The sequence below is a fragment of the Benincasa hispida genome, chromosome 6 (assembly GCF_009727055.1).
Source record: "Benincasa hispida cultivar B227 chromosome 6, ASM972705v1, whole genome shotgun sequence".
NCBI lineage: Eukaryota > Viridiplantae > Streptophyta > Magnoliopsida > Cucurbitales > Cucurbitaceae > Benincasa > Benincasa hispida.
Window position 1 is genome coordinate 20389804 of NC_052354.1, and position 20057 is coordinate 20409860.

Genomic DNA, 20057 nt, shown 5'->3' on the forward strand with positions numbered 1-20057 from the left:
ATAATCTCAAGAGACAATCCACTTGAATCTACAATATTTGGGTATCAAGGAAATATATTAAATCCTAAATAGATGGTCAACATGGATTAAACCCATTACCTCTCTAACTCTTTATCAAACTTAAGTCTTTACCACTAGGCCAACTAATGATAGTTAACTTCCAAAAAGTATTATATAAATACTCCCAGTAGTCATCTCAAACACACTCTAAGACAACTGTGATTCTCTTATTGGGAATTGGAAACTTTACTTTTTTTAGTACAATAGGGATAGGAAGATTCAAATCATAGATCTCTCGATCAATTAACACATCTTTATTTCAATTGAAATAGAAAAGAAACTTTTTATAAGCTTGCTAAGTTACGTCAGAACCAATAAAGAATAGAACAGAAAAAAAAAATTATGATACAATTTCCTATTCCTCTCGATGTCAAAATTTCAAAGCTAGTCCCTCAGAGAATAAAGCGAGTAAAATTTTGGAGGGAAAGAATTCAAATAAGTAAATGGTTTCGCAAAATGCATCTAAATTCAGCATATATTTTAAGGAAGCGTTCTAGTAAGAAATACTAACTTCCTTTTCACACATCTCATGGACATGATCTCTGGCATCTGTTAAAGCACTCTGCAAGGACATCACAAAACCTCAATAAGACAGAATCATCATCATGATGAAGATGAAGAAGATATGGTGATGATACAACCTGCCCAAATTTGGTCAAGAAGTTATTGGAAAGATTCAAGGATGTAACTGCTATGTCCTCATTCGCTTTGAGTGCTTGGGCAATGGCGAAAGCGCCCGGATCCTGTTTTCCCAAATTAGAACCAAAGTAAAACAATATGAATGTGTACAACCGATGAACACAAATAAGGTCAAGAAGCATGTACCCTTATTTCATTGAAACCTAAATCTAGTGAAGTTAAAGCTTCATTAACCACTTTCAAGCTGCGAGCAAGGCAAGTTGCACCCTGAAATAAATGGTGGGAAAGGAAAGAAATTCTACTATTAGATGAGTACACTTCAGTTTCTACTAATGAGCACGACACTACAACGATAGATACAAACCTCGTCCCGGAGACCATTGCCCCGTAAATCCAAGACAGATATTGTAGTATTATATTTCAGAGTTTCAGCAATTAATTCAGCACCCTTTGGTCCTATCTGCAGACCATTTTTTTGCAAGAAATTAAAAGAGGCATTTTTATTATGGCTCATCGAGCCAACCAGTCATCATATCCTTTACCTTACACCAACCAAGCTTGAGGTTTGTTACATTTCCATGGAACTTCAGAACCTCAGATAAAGCCTCCGCTCCTTCTGGTCCAATGGGATTATAAGAAATTTCCAACTGTGTTTGTGGGTGTAAGACAGAGAGATAAGGATATATCTGTTCATGTCAAAATACGACAGAAGTTAAACATTCTCAAATGCTAGATGGCTCACAGTTGTGATGGCATCGTTATCCTTCAATGCTTGGGCGACCTTGCTAATACCCTCACCATGGATGTTATTCCCTCCCTGTAAATAAACCCCACAAAAAAGAGCCGTCCATCTTAAAATTTATAGTCAGGGAAGAGAAAAACAATATATGAAAACTTACAGAGAACCATGGCTCCTCACCAGATCTAAAGTTTTTATTGTCCGATTTTGCTTTAGAGCATCAGCAATCTTTTCTGCACCCTGGAGAATTGGAGAATACAAAGGAAGTTCGTAAATAATTTAATGTCCTGCAGAATATATGTATGTACACACAAACACACACACATACACTACATATACATTACAATTATAGTTTCAATTTCTTAACTCGTGCACACTAAAAATCTAGTATTTTCTTTTCGCTCAATCCGAATAATTTATTGTGCTTCTCACATAATACAATAAAAATAATTATAGTTGGGTGAATGTTGGATCTTGAAGCTAGGTTGAGGAAGTCTTTGATTGTGTGCCCAAGTCATGTTTCTTTTATCAAGAAACAAACCTTTTATTAGGAATACAAAAGGCCCAATTAAAGGGCCAAGAAACCTGGGCCAGCAAATAGTATCAATACCATGGACAAGATTCAAAGGACATTTCCTATTTTGTCTCTCTCTCTAAACTGCTGTAGGTTGTGCTGTAAAGATTGAAGAAACCATCAACCACCTTCTGCTTCTGTGCTTCATTGTGATTTTGCCAAAAATGCGTGTTTTTCTTTAAAGCACTTGCAAAGCTTTGGTTAGCAAGGTTTTAATCCTAGTTCCTTGAAGATGTGGCTGTCTAAAGCACTTTCTGGCTGTTTTTTTGAAGGACTAGGCAAGAGTTCTTTGGGAAAATGTGGTTTAGAGCTATTTTGTGGTTTCTTTGGAAGGAAAGAAATGTGTCTTTTCACATAAGTCGTCTTCTTTTTCATGCCCAACATAGGTTGTTTACTTTCTTTTTAGTAAAAGAAAAGATTCATTGATATGTATAAGGGGAGAACCCCAAGCAAAGATCAAGAAAGATCTCAAATTACTAACTTAAAAAGATAAATTGAAGTGAGTGAAAGGGTGTGTTAATTTACACCAAGAAAAAGCAGTAGACAAAACAAGTTCTAAAAATCAAGCATTAAAAGAACATGTATCCTTAAAAAGTCTTCCATTCCTTTCACCCTATAAGCCCCAAAGGAACGTACGGATGAACGCCAACCAAAGCACCTGCTTAGTACCACCAAAAGGATGACCCACTAAAACGGAGGCCAAAGCGTCAGAAATATTATTAGGACAAGTGAACGACCAACCAAAAGTAGGCAAAAGAAGATCCCAAAAGCTGGTAGCAAAAGAACAATGGAAAAAAAGATGAACCGGCGATTCAGCATGCTTCTGACACATATAACACCATGAGGGAGAGAGAGACATATAAGGCATTCGTCGTGGCAAACAATCAGCAGTATTGATGGCGCCCCAGCTGAGTTTCCAAAGAAAGATTTTAATCCTCTTGAGATATTTATCCTTCCAAATCACCGAATAGAGATCAAATCGAATCCATGCCACCCATCAAATTAGTCATAAGAGATTTAACGGTAAAGCCCATAGAGGGATTAATAGGCCACAACCAAGCATCAGGGGAAGAATGTAAGCAGACAGATGTCTAGTGAAGGGATAAACCCATTCAACAATCTCCAACTCAGTAAGATTACGATGAAAATTCAAATTCCAAGAAGATCTAGAAGAGATCCAAGCATTGACAACAATAACCTCAGGTTGTCGTACAAGACAAAAGAGTCTGGGATAAGTACTGGCAAGGACACCCCAACTAAGCCAAGAGTCATACCAGAAAGACATAGAAGAACCATCACCAATACAATGTCGAATCCAATTGGCAATCAGATCAGCAAAAGTACAAATGTACCTCCAAAGTGCTTTGGAAGAACCACCAAATAAGTGAGGGCCAAACCCAATCAGTGGAATAATATTTAGCAACGATAAGCTTTCTCCATAAAGCATTACGCGTAGAAAGGAATTGCCAAGTCCATTTTGCAAGAAGAGCAGAGTTTCAACATTTAAAATTACCAATGCCAAGACCACCTAATAACCGAGGATGGTGAGAAATCACCCCATTCACATTATGTAAGCCTCCATCACCTCGAGAACCCTCCCAAATGAAATCTCTGACCAATTTATCAAGGCAACTAATAACAAATGAGGGGGCCTGGAACAAAGACAAATAATATGTTGGAAGGCTAGAGATAGTGGCTTGAATGAGAGTGTGATGACCCCCTTTCAATATATAAGCATACTTCTAATTATGGAGCTTATGCTGAATTCTCTCAACCACGGGCTGCCAAAACGAAACAGACTTCGAATTGCCCCCCAAAGGAAGCCCCAGATAAGATGCAGGCCATAAACCTCTTTTGCAACCAAAAGAACGCAACCACCAGTCAAAATCAGAGTCTGAAACATGAATCCCAAGGAGCTCACTCTTAACAAGATTGATTTTAAGTCCTGAAGCACATTAAAAAATGTGGATAATGTGAAACAAGTTCTGTAAGGCAGATCTATCAGCCGTAGAAAACAATAGTGTCATCAGCAAATTGTAAGTGAGTCAAAGAAAAAGCCGAGTGGCCAATAGGATAAGACCCAATGCAGAGCTGTGGTCAAGAAGACGACTCAAACAATCAGCAACTAGAATAAATAAGAAGGGAGAGAGAGGGTCCCTGTCGTATTCCATGTGTAGGGATAATCTTACAGCGTGGGCGGCCATTAACAATGATGGAATAATTCACACTAGTTATGCATCCTCTGATCCAAGTGCGCCAACGGCAACCAAATCCTTTGATCTAAAGAATAGAATCAAGGAAATCCCAATCAACCGTATCAAAGGCTTTCTCAAGATCCAGTTTTAAAACAATCCCTAGTTTATTCCTCTTATTCCAATCATTAATAAGCTCATTAGCAATCAAAGAAGCATCAAGAACCTGTCCATTCGCCACAAAAGCAAGCTGATTGGCAGTAATGGTAAAGGGAAGAACCTTCTTCAGACGATTTGATAAAACACGAGCAATAATTTTGTAGGCACATGGTATAAGGCTAATAGGTCTATAGTCTGAAACAAATCTTGAGTCAACCTTTTTAAGGATCAAACATATATAAATTTCATTCAGCCTTACATTAATCACCCCCGATGTACAAAAATCATTAATAACAAACATCATATCAGATTTAAGAGTAGTCCAGAAACATTTGAAGAACTTCGCTGTAAAACCATCTGAACCAAGGGATTTACTAACACCAAGGGAGGAAACAGCAGCAAAAGTCTCATCTTCAAAAAAAAGGACGCTCAAGATCCGTAGCTTGAGAGGGAAAAATAGGATTCCACTCAATATTAGTGGGAAGAAAATGCTGGCTCGTCTTTTGTGAATAGAGATGAATAGAATGACAAAAATTCATTCTCAATATCCTGAGCAGTCAGAAGACTATGACCATCCCGAGAGAATTTCTGTAATGAAAACTTACGATGGTGGGCAACAACAATTTTGTGGAAAAACCTGGTATTTTCACCACCCTCATGATGCCATTTCATCTTACAACGCCGTTGCCAATGAATGTGATCTTGAATGGTCAATTTTTGAATCTATTCCCGAAAAAGGCAACATCGCATAAGTTGATCCTCATTAAGGGCACCTTTATCTTCCAGATTATCTAAATTGGTTAATTACGAGACAAGTGAAGGAAGATTATTAACTGCATTGCATCGAACATTATTCCAATCCCTAATAATTTTCTTCATACCATAAATCTTTATCATAAAACCATGGCCTAGCCAGCCATCAATAGGATGGGAATTCCACCAATTCTCCAGCAAGGAATGGAAAAAAGGCACCTGCAACCAAGAGTTCTCAAATCTAAAGGGGCAAAGGCCCCCATCAATATTTCCGAAGATAAGACCAAAGGAAAATGATCAGAGGTGATGCAGGCCAAGCGTTTGAGAGTAACTGTTCCAAATTTATGAAGACAATTTTCAGTAAGCAAAAACCGATCAAGGAGAGATAAATATTGTATAGGACCTGAGCTCGACCACGTAAAGCAACCATTTAATAAAGGAATATCCCGTAGCTGATAATCAAATATCCCTTGATTGAAGGCCTACATACTAGAAGAAATTGTCCTGCCATGAGATTTTTCCCAAGACCATCGAGTAACATTGAAATCACCACCAATAACCCAATTCTCACCACCCAAACCAGCTACATCATCAAGTTCTTGCCAAAAATCTGCTCGAAAAGCATTACCAGAAGGGCCATAAATTTCCAAAAGCCAAAAAGAAAACCCATCCGTCAGTGAAACATGAATTGGAACATAAAAGTGTCCCTGTATAACCTCAAGGATTGAGAAATTAGGCTCACTTCATAAAATAAAAATACCCCCAAACATATCAATAGCATCCAAAGCAGTCCAACCAATAAAAGAAGAACTCCATATAGATTTAATTAATGCTGAATCAACAAATGACAACTATGTTTCTTGAAGGAGGACAAAACCAAGGTTATGTTGGTGGATAAGCTTTTTAACCAAAGCATGCTTCTACCAAGAATTAAAACACCGAACATTCCAAGTGAGGAACGTCATCGATTCTCAGAGGGTCCCTCCCTAATCGCCAAGGTGGCAAATTTATCGCAGTGGATAGATGAAAAAAGGCCTTGCAACTCCCTTTAAAGCTTCAGTTTTTTGCTAGTAGTATTGATGATTTTTTTGTTTTTGGGGATTGGGAGGAGGGACAGAGGGAATAGCCATAACACAGCCATGTAAGGACAATATAAAAGCCAAGTCATGAAGATTAATGGGTAAGGAAGGTGGAGTAGGGAACGGCTGTCGATTAATTGGATGGAGGGCATTAATTGGGGAACTGTGGTCAACCGTAGAAGAAGCTAGAGGATTTTGATTAGAGCTCAATTCTAGTGGAAGAGGAGGAAGAGGGTGAATTGGCAAGTGATTTAGAACATCCGGTTGGTCAAGAAAATGGCCACACGAAGGGGCAAGGCAATAAAGTCATCTTCCTTGGTGGGGCTGGAGAGATAACCCTCTGTATCAAAACCAATAAAAGGAAGGTTTGGATTGTTGGTTGAGATGGAGTTTAAAGAACCAACATGTAAAGTGGTGGGGCCCTCACGAAAAGTAACTGCTAAGAGAGAAGGTTGTGAATAAGAGGGAGAGGCCGAATCGGACAGACTGATGTTTTGGTTTTGGAAGGTAAAGGATTAGGTGGACTTGGAGAAATGATGTGCCTTGAATTTACAGTTGAAGTGGGGAAGGTAAGGATTCCGTTGGTTGGCCCACAAATTGATCAGTTAAGGAAAGGGAGGGAGGAAGATTGGAATTCTCCATATTCATAGGAGATTCGGCCAAATAAGGAAGGTTTATAATTTCCTTAATTATAGAAGATTCGGTCAATTGACCAAGATATGGGGAGAGAGAGGGAGTGACTGACTGATTGGATTCAAAAACCATTGACTTACCTTTTTCACTTAATCGAGAATCAATGAGATCCACCTTTTCAGTAGCCCCTTTAATGTTGTTTCCTTGTGGAGAGAGAGAACAACGTTGTCCCTGTCCGGGGCCGGCATGTTGGATTCTGATCAAAGTTCCATCGGCGGCTAACTCTTTTGGAAGACGAATTTCATAAGGAATGAAACCACACTTGTTTTCCTTGATCTTTAGGCGAGCAAAGGAAATAACCAAGCCCCGTTCAGTATGATTTGAAGGTTGAATAAATCTGCCACACATATCACCAATGTATCTAAAGATATCTAAAGATGAGTAATTCAACCTCCATAAGATGCAGCCATTTATTGTTGGAAAGATGATGGTACGGATGGGGAGAGAAATTTAAGTTTCAGAGGGCCAATGGAAGTCCAATCTGAGTTGGCACATAGTTTTTGAAAGGTATCCGAACTAAAAACATGCAGCAAAGCTTTGTTATCAGAGATGGGATTAATAATACACGAAGATGATAGATAGGATTGGAGAGAGTCTCGGATAGCCAGCCATGAATCACTAATTGCAAACCGCTGGACAATCACCATAGCTTGCCAATCGAATTGTGGTAGCAAAGGGGTAGAAGAGGGGCAAAGACAACCAGAACTTGAAGGGGGAAGTCATGATTGGTCGTGGAGAGGGGGAGGCTTCTTGATTGAATAGCCTCTTTGTAAGATTGCTTGATAGTATTGATTGGAGCTTTGATCATTGTTTTAGACTTCGCAGGATAATTTGAAACCAAAGAAAAGAAAGAACACCATCCTCTTTTGTCTTCCATAGCAGGGACAAGGATTATGGAACGGCGGCCAGACTGCTCTAAAAGGGTAAACTCAACAAAAAAAACCATATTTGTTTGCTGTGTTTTTCAAGCCAAAGATGGTTACAGGGATCCTTGAATAAAGACTGGAAAGAAGAGGCCAACCAATCAAGCGATTTCTATGAGATAAAGACAGAATGGATGTTAGTTTGACTTTGTTTTGAAAGCTTGAAATGTTTCCTTTTAATCGGAGTTATCAGTGTTAGGGAGAAAATTTTCCCATCAATATGTATCGACCGGGTGATGGAGGAAGAAAGGGTTGTCGGTGGAGGTTGGGGCATGGTGGTTGGGGCTAGAAAAGGAAAGTTCTATGAGGAAAGAGGAGAGAGCATTTTTTTCCAACATAGGTTGTTTACTTCAGACACCATTCCGTTATATTGGAATGTCTTTTTTGTAATCCTTCCTTTGGGAGAGGGGATGCCTTATCCCTCGCCCTTTGGGTTGTTTTGTTGAGGCCTTGGGCCATTTTGAATGGCATCCCTTGTTTCTCATTTTTTTTTTAAAAAAAAAAAAGGAAAGGAGGGGGGAGGAAAAAAAGGACCAGCAAAACAAGAGTACGCAAGAATCGAGTCCAAGAAGAGCCAAACAAGAACTAAGCTAATGAAGCAAAAAATGGCTCCAATTCAAAAGAATAAAACCTACCACTATAAAAGTCTTTAGTCACAGGCGCTCAAAGTGAGGCATTAAACCTAGCTAGAGACTAAAGCTCCTCCAAGATTTCTCTCAAAGACAAAGAAACATAATTGTAAAGTCCGTAATGAATTTTAGAACATACTTCAGAACTCAAAGACACAACTGTACAACCTATTAAACAAAGTTTTTCAAAGTCACCGTCATAGTGGATTTTAACCGACTTCATTGAGGTAACTCTTTATCTACAAATGACCCTCAATTGGAGATGATAACATCCTTCTTTTCAACCTCTTTTCTCTGAACTTTCAGCATGTCCAGTGCTTGTCACAAAGACGTCGGTGCTATGATCGAGGAACTCCTCAATCCGCCTTTTGGGGAGAAAGGCCGGTTTCTTCGGAGTACTGGTGTTTGTGCAATTTTATGGGTTTTATGGAGGAGCGGAACAACAGTTTTTAGAGGTGTGGAGAGGGGTCACAGGGAGCTTTGGTCCCTTGTTCGTTTTCATGTTTCCCTCTAGGCTTCGATTTCGAAGACCTTTTGTAATTATTCTATAGGCATGATTTCGCATAGTTGGGACCCCTTCCAGTAGGGGAGCCCACTTTCTTCTAGGCTTGGTTTTTTTGTATGCTCTTGTATTCTTTCATTTTTTCTCAATGAAAGTTGGTTATTCGTATTTTTTTATTAAAAAAAAATCATGGTCGTCCTCTACCAGCTCATCTTTTATGGTTCGACCCCGCCAAACCCATTTTATCAAAATTATGGTTCACATATCCACATAAAACATGGATGGAACACTTTGATATTGCTCGGTTTAAGGCCTCTCATTGTTTTTTCTTTTCTTTTTTTAATAGAAAACATCAAAAGATCTAAAAAGTATTTCCTCCTTGGAACTCAAGGACACAGAACCTATAGAACAGGTCTGTTCAAGTAAGTTCGTATCTAAAGAAGTATTTTCTCATTGTTGTTCTTTTTCTAATTTATTTGAGTGTTACTATCCTTGTGATGTTTATATTAGTTTTGAGTGCTTTTATTCAATATTCATAGGTTTCTCTAAAAATATTCATAGGTTTCTTTGTATTTGTATCGGTTCTCCTTTTTTCCTTTTTCTTTAGGAGTTTGTATATTGAAATTGGCTTGTTCAAAAGGAAACTTATAATCTTAGCCCTGGAATCCTTTTGCCAACATCAAAATTCAAGACTATGCTTATCTGAGTTATTATCTATGGTTCATCTCATAGACCGCCCCTCACAGATGGCAGTGGCTTCCAGCATTGGAATCTCTCTTCGTGTTCATGGGGAGTTTTCTTTTTCCCTTTTTGCTTTGAGTTGGAGAGAGTTCAAAAGTTCCATGCTATCATGAATTTGTAAATCAAGCTTCGTATTTTATGTTATTCAACAATTTAACAGAATACTTAAAGCTGGTAATAACTTCAATACTAGGAGCAATTTAGAAGCTATGCCAGTTACTATATCACCAATATCATTCATGTACAAATTTAATAAAATCAAGCTCTTAGTTCTCTATTCAATAACTTAACAGAATACTTAAACCTTGTAAGAAATTCAATACTATGAGCGAGTTTAGAAGCTACGTCTGTTACCTCATCACCGATATCATTCATGTACAAATTCAATAAAACCAAGCTCTTAGTTCTCTTAATGAATTCGGCAACATGAAAGGCACCTTTGGCAGTGATTGAGTTGTTACCGATGTCAAGAAGTGCAAGTTTTCCTGCAGAGAAAGTAAGAATGTTGATGAAGTTAATGAATCGCAAATGCATAAAATATAATGCATGAGAATTTGATCAAGCTCAAACGTAAATATCAACAGAAGAACCTAGAATTGTATATGGCACACCTTTACGTGAAGATAAACCTGAAATTAAAGCACGCACTCCCTCGTCACCAATTGAATTTCCATTCAGATGAAGTTCCTGCCAATTAAACAAAATTTAAAGAATTCAATAGGAGACAAGGGGATGTGTTTCATTATTCTTAACAAAGCTTTTCATTGATAAAATGAAAAGGGACTAATGCTCAAAATACAATGAAACAAAACAAAATAAAGTAACTACAACCAAGTATAACCCATAACAGAACTAATCAGGATTCCAAGTCCTCTACTACCCTTCTGTAGTTACTACTGAGCGGCCTAACCACTAAAGACCTAGCCGAAATCCAATCCAAGGTGGAAACTTCAAGTCTCCAAGTATGTTTTATCAAATGTTACTAAGTAAGTTGGGCCTCTGATGGATGGCAAGTTGTTGTTGGGCTAAACAATGAGGTTACCATATGGCACAAATTCTCCATGGAGCCAAAGACCAACCTGAGTTGTTAGCTTCATTTAAGTGAGATGCAAACTATATGATAACTAAAACTAAAAGAGTGACCACTCCATATGTTAGGATGAAATCAGACACAGACTTAAAGGAAGTCCTAATTGAATCTCGAAAGAAGCACATCAAATAGTTCAGGCAAAGAATGAAAGCTGTTTTTGCATGGATTGTTTCAAGACTAGGTGCTCGATTCATGATCAAACCAACCTCATAGACAAGAACTAAGAGGCCGTTTGGGGGCTGAAATGTAATCAAGTTTACTAGGAATCTTAAAGGTGTTGGATTGCTTACAGAATCAAGGGTGGAAAGAAATGGAATCGTGAAGCATGAAAACAGTGAAAAAGAGGGTTGAATTAAAAACGGTGGGAATGGAATAAGTTTGATATTTCAATTTGGACCCAAAATACTCAATCCACACATGGGTTTTGGATTACATGACATTACATCCCAATTCCATTTAAGTCCAACAAACAGCCCCTAAATATCAACAATTATACCCATCAATTTGTATACACAGCTTAATCCAGACAAAAGCGAAGCCTGATTTCTCATTATAAAAAATAATAATAGATTAAAAAAATCAAAAATAAAACAACTCGATCTAGATGAGGACACGGGTTCAATATAAACAATTCGATATCTTGTTAAGCAAGTAGTAGTAAGCATTTGCCACCAGATCCCAACCACTCAACTAGCTCAATCTTTCAAGACACAAATCTACTGCTTGCTTTATCGCAGAAAGATCCTTGCTCATCCCTTGTCCCTTATCCCTTTATCCTTTTTTTATAAGAAACAACAGAGTAAAGCTATCCAGGAGTCCCTGAGCCCTTATCAAGACATACAAACTTGTATGCTTGCCTTATTTATACAAAATTCATGGATTCCATAATATGCTCTATAGTTCCAGGTACCTTAACTTTACCACATTCTCCTTTTGAAATATGGAAATAACTCTTACCAAGTTTAATAACTCTCTTTGGACGTCTATTTCTAAAGGTTTTGATAACTATCCTCTTGTTCTTATCATTTAGGATTGGAGCCCTTCTTTATCTTGATTAGGTCTCACCAAGTTTAATAACTCTCTTTGGACATCTATTCTAAAGGTTTTGATAATTATCCTCTCGTTCTTATCATTTAGGATTGGAGCCCTTCATCTTGATTAGGTCTTTAGGTTTGCTTTAGCTCTATTTTTGGGTGGTGCTTTTGTTTGCCCATTTTGTATTCTATCATTTTTTCACAATGAAAACTTGATTTTTTTTCTAAATAGAAAAAAAAATCATTCTTAAAGAGAATAAAATGCTCATATCATATTGGTCAAAAGTCCTACCTAATACATCGACCTAAACGTAACTACTATATATAACATAACAAATTAATAGAAATTACAAGAAAATTCTGAATTACCTAATTAACAAAAAATATAAGTAATTAACAGAACCTAATGATTTGGTTAAATTAATTGACTGAATAAATTATAAGCCCAAGACTAATTATCCAATACATTTTCTTCCAAGTTCCAACACTTTACCAAGCCCTCACCAAGTCACCCTTCATCAACGTTCTTCGCTTGGTCCAATCTCCATGAAAATCCTTTGCTCTTAACTTCAACCTACACGACATGTGTATGAGTCGGTGACCATCTCAAACACATTTTCATTTAGACAACTAATGTTCAGGAAAACACCATAGTTCATATGATATGGTAACCACTTACGTACTAAAATCTTCAATGTCTCCATTTAAGGGAGAAACTCGCTCCTAATTCTATTATTTGAAGCCAAACTGGCTTCTTTTTCTTGAAAAATAAATAATAAATCATAATTCATACTTCATAAGCCAACAGGCCACAATTGGCAAATGCACAAGGACCTCGTCCATCATAGCAAAACACTTTGTTTCTGGTCAAATAAAGACGATGATGTGGAAGGAACACAAAAAGCCAAATAGGTAAACCGTATTTGAAACTTCAAAGACACAAACGCACTAATCCAACTTGTGATATTACACATCATATACACACCCAGTAATCCAACTTCTTCACAAAACACAAACCCCTCAACTCTAAGAATCCTATCAAGAAAATTTTCTATCAACTTTGACATAAGTTTTATTAAGAATATCCAGCTTAAACATAAATTACTTTCCATCTTTTCCTACCATTCTCTTCAATTTTATTGAAGCTTAAGATGGGTCTATGTCTACTAACTACAATAGCAGATGAGAGGAGAAAACAGTAGCAGATGGGATAGTTCTAAGGCTTGCAGCCAAGACTTTAGCAAGATTCTTATAAACACCAGTTGTTAGGTTGATAGGTTTGAATCACGGGCTTCGATTGCATTAGAGCCCTTGGGTACAAGACCAATATGTTGTCTTGTGGGCACCGGAATTGACAAGCCCATTTTGAATTTTCTAAACAGCTCAAGAAAATCAAATTTGGAAGTTCTTCGCTCCTTTTGGAATAACATATTTAACCAAATCAGGCCCAAGAATTTTGTTAAGCCCTTAATCATTCCACGAATTGGGTCTCTATCTCCACATGAATAATAAGTTACCACAAAATTGATAAGAATTCTGACACTGAAAGAACATTGTGTATGAACAAGACAAGATGTACCCTCAATGATTTGTTCCCTTCAAGTCCTTTAGCCAAAGCATTAGCTCCCAGGGCACCGCCATAATTGCCACTAAAAAAAGAATCATAGATCAGCTTGATTAGGGAAAAAGGAAAGTGGACAAGGTGCTACAAATAAATATTGCAAAAGAAGGGATACGCTAGGGAATTTTATACACAGTTAAATTTTACATGCATCGTTTGAAAACTTCAGGGGGGAGGGGGGGCTCAACATTATTCACTTTTGAAGTTTGCACATTTATCGAAGAACTTTATCTTCCCCTCTTTCTCTCTCCCTCTCTCTAACTCCAACTAAACAACTCAACATCCCAAAAATAGACTTTATAACTCCAATATATTGACTTTAAACTTCAAAACTCAACTCAATGCCTCAACCACCCCTTAAATGATTTTGTTCTGCAATGTACTTAAGAATATATATAGAGGGCGTTATTCATGAGTTTTACATTGTACAAGTTAATTGAACATTTTATTTGATTTTATGCACATTAATTTAAATATTTTATAAATAATAAATTAGTAATATTTTGAATTTATAACATAAGTTATATTTGAAAATATAATAACGTACCTTTTTATTTTGAAATTATTCACCAAGGAATGAAAATATTCATTGAAGAAAAATTTATTATGTTAGTTTTTCTGCTTTATAAAACATAAAACATATTTATATATTTGAAAGATTTAAAAGTTGAGAGTAGAATACTAAATTCTACAATGTTTGTTTAAAAAAAAAAAAAAGAAACAGATAAACTAAATTTTAAATATAAGATTTTAAAAAATAAATCAATCAATACCATTTATTAGATAGTAAATCATGACCTTCATAAACAAATGTTTTGAAATTGCAAGCAGCAGTAATCGAATATTCTTTTCAAATACTACGCATTTAAATTAAGCAAACAATTAGCATTTGAATTTCGTTTAAAACCAGAGAGGTTTTTGCTTCTTTATTTTTGTCCGAAGAGTCAAGTGAAAATTAAATTAATATTCTCATATGCCTATATCTCAATAATTTATTATTGTCTATATTTCTTTTCAAAAATGTTAAACTTTGCTAAAATCTCAATACAACTATTATAGCATTTATTCTTTTTGTAAACATCAATGCCTATTTAATAAAACTATTAATGTCTTCATTTTTTCTAATAAATATCAATATTAAAGTTAATAACCATATTAAACTGAATATGAAAATATGAACTTATATATAATAAATTAAATATATATTTGTAGCTTCTTTTTTCTTTTTTCTTTTTAAGGAAGATATAAGTATAAATATAGCAATTGAGGGGTGATGAATCCTCACATAAGATGTATGTTCCGTATGGTGTTGTTTTCAAGAAGTGCCCCGCCGAGACTTGTAAATCCCTACCTCCATTATCCAAAAAGAATAAAAGGAATCAATGTCACTGTCTATATTGACTAAGTTCTTGAAAAAGAGACATGTTCAAATTCAGTAACTTACAGAATAATCAATCATATTATTGTTAAGTTCAAGTACGCGCAAGCTTGAATTTTTCTTCAGCATCTCGGCAACAGCTTTTGCACCCTGGAAAGAACTTGATAGTAAGATCAAATTTAAAAAATCAAGTGGGACGCACATGAATATCTCCTACAGTTGAGCTTTAATCAAATTAATCAGCTAACCTCATCTCCCAAGTCAGTACTGTTTAGCCGAAGCGTCTGAATGCTAGAATTATTCACTAGCAAATCACACAGGGTCTGAAAACAAATTTAATTGCATTATTTAAGCCAGCTGCATGAAGTACTACCAATAATTTAATGGGAAAACCCACTATTCATGCTCACATGAACGGGATAAATAAATAAATAACTGATCTATAAACAAGATCAATGAATATACTTCAGTTCTACAACAGGACACCCATTGAACTGTCCCATTACATTCCCCACATTCTAGTCCTCATCGATAAGCTCTAGGTTCAACAGCTAGGTAAGCCAATCATGTGGACTCACATCTATATCAAGAAAAATCAAGTTTATGTTAGCGTATTTGGGACATCAAATATCCCGGGACTATCCAGACTACCAAATGTTATGATGAACTGATGGATGACCAATCCAATACTTCATGAACAAATACTGAGAGGTAAGTGTGGGATACCTTCAAGACAGGACAGCGGGCATTTTTCAAAATGAGAAAATACATTAGAATTATCGGAAATATTAATGTATTAGAATTATTTTATTCTCCTTATTTTGTTCAACTTTAACATCTTAAAATTAATTTTATTAAGATTCTTCCCCCTGATGAAATTTTCTCCCCCAGATAAAGAAAGTCCATCCCCAAAGAATCCAACCGTTCTTACAAGTGGGGGATCAATAAACAGCTCCTCAATCATGTCCCAACAACCCTACTAGGAGTTAAACTAGCACAAAATGTGTGAGGAAACCCCAATTTTCATGCTAAGCCAATAACTCTAAAGCATATGATCCAAGTCTTCCACCACCCTCTTGCATGACAAGTAATACAGGAGGCAAAAAACCAGATACAAAGGTCTCATCGCAAGTCCATGATATTGACCATCCTCCCCGTGAAAGTAGCTACATTGAGAGGATGGTCAATACCATGGACTTGCGACCAAAGGATACTCTCCTCCTTTCAGACTTCCCCTTTTTCAAAACAGTCCTTCATATAGGTTAAATTACCGAACACTCTTACTATCTAACACTTTGGTCATGAGTCTCACACCGCGCGGCTAACAAGATCCATGTGTCTCGCATGTTTGAGTAAAAAATGTCACCAAGCATGCATCTCAATGCACCACAAACAATAAGCATAATAATAGAGTAACACTAGCCAAAATATGGGAAAACTCACTCCCAACCATTTTCATTTACAATATGAGTAAGGAATATGTACAATCCAGTGGCACATGCCATGAAACCCATGACATGCCCAGCTCTACAAAATCGGCATTGGAGCCCTCCATCAAGACTCCACATTGATGGATTACAACATGACTCCAACTTGATTCCTAGAGCTTGCAAGGAAAGACTTCCTCCCAATGAATGACCCTCCATTCACATTGTAAATGAAAAAGGTTGGGAATGAAACTCATGACATGCCCAACTCTACAAAATCAGCGTTGGAGCCCTCGATCAAGACTCCACCTTGATGGATTACAACATGACTCCAACTTGATTCCCAGAGCTTCCAAGGAAAGACTTCCTCCTAAGGAATGACCCTCCATAAGGATCATGGAATTTCTCCCCCAAGGGAATATGGAACGTCTCTCCAAAATGAATTTGAATGATCCTCCAGAAAGGAATTCCTTGGACAACCCCAAGGTCATCCTTTTATAGGCGAGGGTGAGGATGTGGTTGGAAAAAAATTGTTTTAGGAATGGGCTAGTGGGGCTTGACAACAACTCACGTTTCTATAATCTAGGAGTCCACTATCCATTAGCATTGGTAACCACCCACTACCTAGGGCTACCCTGAACAACTACCCATGTTCTCGAATAACCAACAACCACTTTGAGTAACCACCCACATCTCGAGCAACTACTCCACTCTCCACCAGTTTAGGTAAATGCCCACATTTCAAGCAACTATCCACTCACCACTATCTTAGGTAACTACCTACATTCCAGATACCTACCAACTCGCCCAGTACTTCGATAACTACCCATGATCTTAGATAACTACCCACTTTGACTAAACCACCCATTTGTGCACCCCAAATGGTTATCCAGTCAATCAAGCCAGTTGGCACCAAAGACTGCATCTCTCGTTCACACCATGCGCATGTCGTGTCTGGGCGCACCGCTTGGTGCGCACTCACGACACCTGTGCACCTGGCTGGCTTGCACACGCCTAGTGTCGCTCACCGCAAGCGCCATTACCGCCCGTCTAACATTACCCTTTGCTTGCATGCGTGCATGTCGAATTGCGCAGCACATGTCTGACGTGCTGCAAGCTTCCTTGCGCCAATGTCTTGCGCACTTGCTATGTTGCATGCCTCGCTCTTCACCTGTGTCTGTACTCAAGAACTACAGTCCTAACACTAACCAAGGAAAGAATCTAATCTAGCTTAGTCTTCCACATATTGACACAAAAAGATAAGGAAAAAAGGAACTAAAATGGGCAAGATGGGCCACAAATGAGCAAGCAGGGACACACAAGAAAAGGAACATTTACCACACAAAATGGGGAGAAAGGGGCATCTCCCTGCCTAATTCTTCTATAGGCAAAAGTTCCAAATTACATCACGCTTCAATAAATCAACTATCGCAGCTTTGATAACATTTTTTTTTCCTGATGCTACAGCTTTGATAACAATTGAATGCACACAATGTGAGAACTTTTACTGGGATTAATTTGACAACTTTTTAGAGTTTTGGGGCTGTTAATGGGTTTCACAGCTATAGGAATCTGAATTCAGATTCTTTACCAGTCTTTGCATAAGAAAACACAGCAAGAAACAGACAAAGAAGAAATAACAAAGAAAATTCCCCAAAAGCATTAAATTAAGTAATTGAAATACTCATTGAATATAATGATATAAAAGGTTATGACAACCTTAACTCCATCATCTCCAATTGGGTTTCCAGAGAGATCAAGGGTCTTTAAAACAATATTTGATTGAAGGACGCCATCAAATGCTTTTATCCCTTCAGCTGTTATTCCATTTGCAGAAAAATTAACTTCCTCAACTGTCTGTAACAATAAAATATTTCAATTAAATACCCAAATATACAACTAGCAACACTTCATGTCATAATGTTGCATAGAGAAAAAAAAAAGTTGAACAAAATAGCAACTGTTCGTGTCAACCACACTCATCAGCTATAACGCAAGACATCATAGAACCAGAAAAAATCAATAGAAGAACCTGATTGTATCCTAAACTCTCAGCAAGAAAAAACAATCCTTCATCTCCAAAGTTGCGTGCTGTTAATAAATGAAATCAAATATCATAAACTTCACAATTGGCAAGTCAATATAGTTTAGAACTCAAACAATTTAAGCATAAAAAAATAAATTGACCTTTGTGCATACTCAAACAAAGAAACACTGAATCCATGGGAAATGATAAATACATCTAAATTCCAAATAATCAGATTGTGAAAATCCCATATCCATTTTAGAAGACTGATAACGAAAGTTGACGAATCTAGTTGATTGAAACTAACAAAGTTCTCTAAGATTGAACAAGTATGCCATAATGCTGCAGCATTCAATAACACGGCAACATTGAAATTAATAATCATGTCTTCATTGACTCTCTGAGTAGCTTACCTGTCATGTCAACACTTCTAAAAGTTCGTAGCTCTTTCGCAAAGTCATTAAGCTTCAATTTGGCTTCTCTGTCAATCTTGGCGGTAAGATCTGGAAACAAATTTATACCAGCACCGAATGACCATTTGTTTTTCACGGGTGAAGAAGTCGAAGACTTCTCTGACTTCGGAACCATGAGTCTCTCAACCAATTTCCATAAAACTGTGGGCTGAAAACTCAAATTAGTATCTCTAACCCAAAATACCGTGCTATTTTATTTCCAAATATAAATGGCAGCAGCGAAAGTTACAAAAACCGCACTCCAAATTAGTACATTTAAACTCGTAAAAGATCAATTTGCACTTCAATAAGAAAAACGTTTAGTCATAGGCAATTCCTTTCGATTTACAAAAGAAAACGAAAAAATGCAAAACCGTACCGAACGTAACCACCACGAAAACACCGGCAGGTAAAACAGTCGAAGCAAGCTGCTTCACCGGGGCAACCAACGATGAGCTCTCAATTTGAGACTCTCTGTAAACTCTTCGAGAAGCTGCAGGCCGCCTGGAGCTGCCGTCGGACCTCAACGTAGCCTTCAGCACGAAATTTCTCAATCTAAAACCTCCTCTCCTATGCGTAACCGGGACAACCGCACCATCATTGGCACGATAGTCCAAGCTAGAACCGCGGAAGCCCACACCTCGTGGCCCTAGCGAATGAAGTCGGAGGAAAATCTAGAGTGGTAACAAAGAAGAGTTGAAATTCGGAGGTAGAAGAATTGGATTGATTGACGAGAAGAATCGGCGATTAAAAGTATTGGCGTTATTACCTTAGGATGAGAGCAGAAAGAGATTGTAGAGGTGGAAGAACTCATAGGCGCTGCGTAGAAGTGGATTAGATGCTCATGGAGGAGAAGATATGGGGGAGCCGCTCGCTATGGGAGAGAGAGTGAAGTGGAACTATGGAAGTGCTTTGGCTTTTGCAGCCGATTGCTCCACCACACCAGAGTGCTGCAGGTTCTTTCCCAAGTTTTCCCGATTATTCTTTCTGGAAAAATAAATAAATAAATACTTTTCGTCCCCTTATTTGAAGTTTCGGACTCGATAATTTTAGGTTAAATCATAAATTTGGAAATAATAATTTTAGGCCAAATCGCAAATTTAGATATATGATTTAGGGGATGTTTGGGCCCAATATGAGATGGTATATCCCCACATCTTATATTATCTCAGGTCATTTTACTTCCGTGTAACGTATGTCATTTCAATGCTTGAACATACTCAATCGTTCATACTCGATCAAAACGCCCACATCCTATATTATCTCAACGTCCCCAATTTGAATTCTGTGATCAAAAATTATTTTTGGATTCTATAATTCAAACAGTAAACTTAAAAATAATATTC

The 20057-nt window shown here is 37.3% G+C and overlaps 1 protein-coding gene across 3 annotated transcripts; it reads right to left on the reverse strand.

Moving 5' to 3' along the window:
• Positions 1-293: 293 nt before the first annotated feature.
• LOC120080194 (NLR family CARD domain-containing protein 3) lies at positions 294-19706 on the reverse strand. 3 transcript variants are annotated; one of them, XM_039034768.1, is made up of 18 exons: positions 19481-19706; positions 19091-19385; positions 18673-18762; positions 18266-18324; positions 17953-18090; positions 15055-15129; positions 14873-14956; positions 14714-14775; positions 13387-13456; positions 10295-10370; positions 10038-10168; positions 1599-1678; positions 1442-1550; positions 1242-1346; positions 1064-1159; positions 886-966; positions 702-803; positions 294-622 (listed from the first exon to the last, which is right to left on the reverse strand). In XM_039034768.1, exons 1-18 carry the CDS (start codon positions 19523-19525, stop codon positions 554-556), a joined length of 1767 nt encoding a protein of 588 aa, XP_038890696.1. In that variant the 5' UTR covers positions 19526-19706; the 3' UTR covers positions 294-553. The 3 variants fall into 3 exon arrangements, with proteins under 3 accessions (XP_038890696.1, XP_038890694.1, XP_038890695.1); XM_039034766.1 differs by having other exon boundaries at positions 18673-18873; positions 19481-19705; XM_039034767.1 differs by having other exon boundaries at positions 1442-1516; positions 1619-1678; positions 18673-18873; positions 19481-19704.
• Positions 19707-20057: the final 351 nt, after the last annotated feature.

What these genes read in the sequence shown, in the direction of transcription:
- LOC120080194 (XM_039034766.1), bottom strand. Translation starts at nt 19,525, where the DNA reads ATGAGTTCTTCCACCTCTACAATCTCTTTCTGCTCTCATCCTAAG. An exon ending in ATAATATGATTGATTATTCT is followed by an intron (nt 14,776 to 14,872) that starts GTAAGTTACTGA and finishes TAATGGAGGTAG; the next exon opens with GGATTTACAAGTCTCGGCGG. An exon ending in AAGGGAACAAATCATTGAGG is followed by an intron (nt 10,371 to 13,386) that starts GTACATCTTGTC and finishes TTTAATTGGCAG; the next exon opens with GAACTTCATCTGAATGGAAA.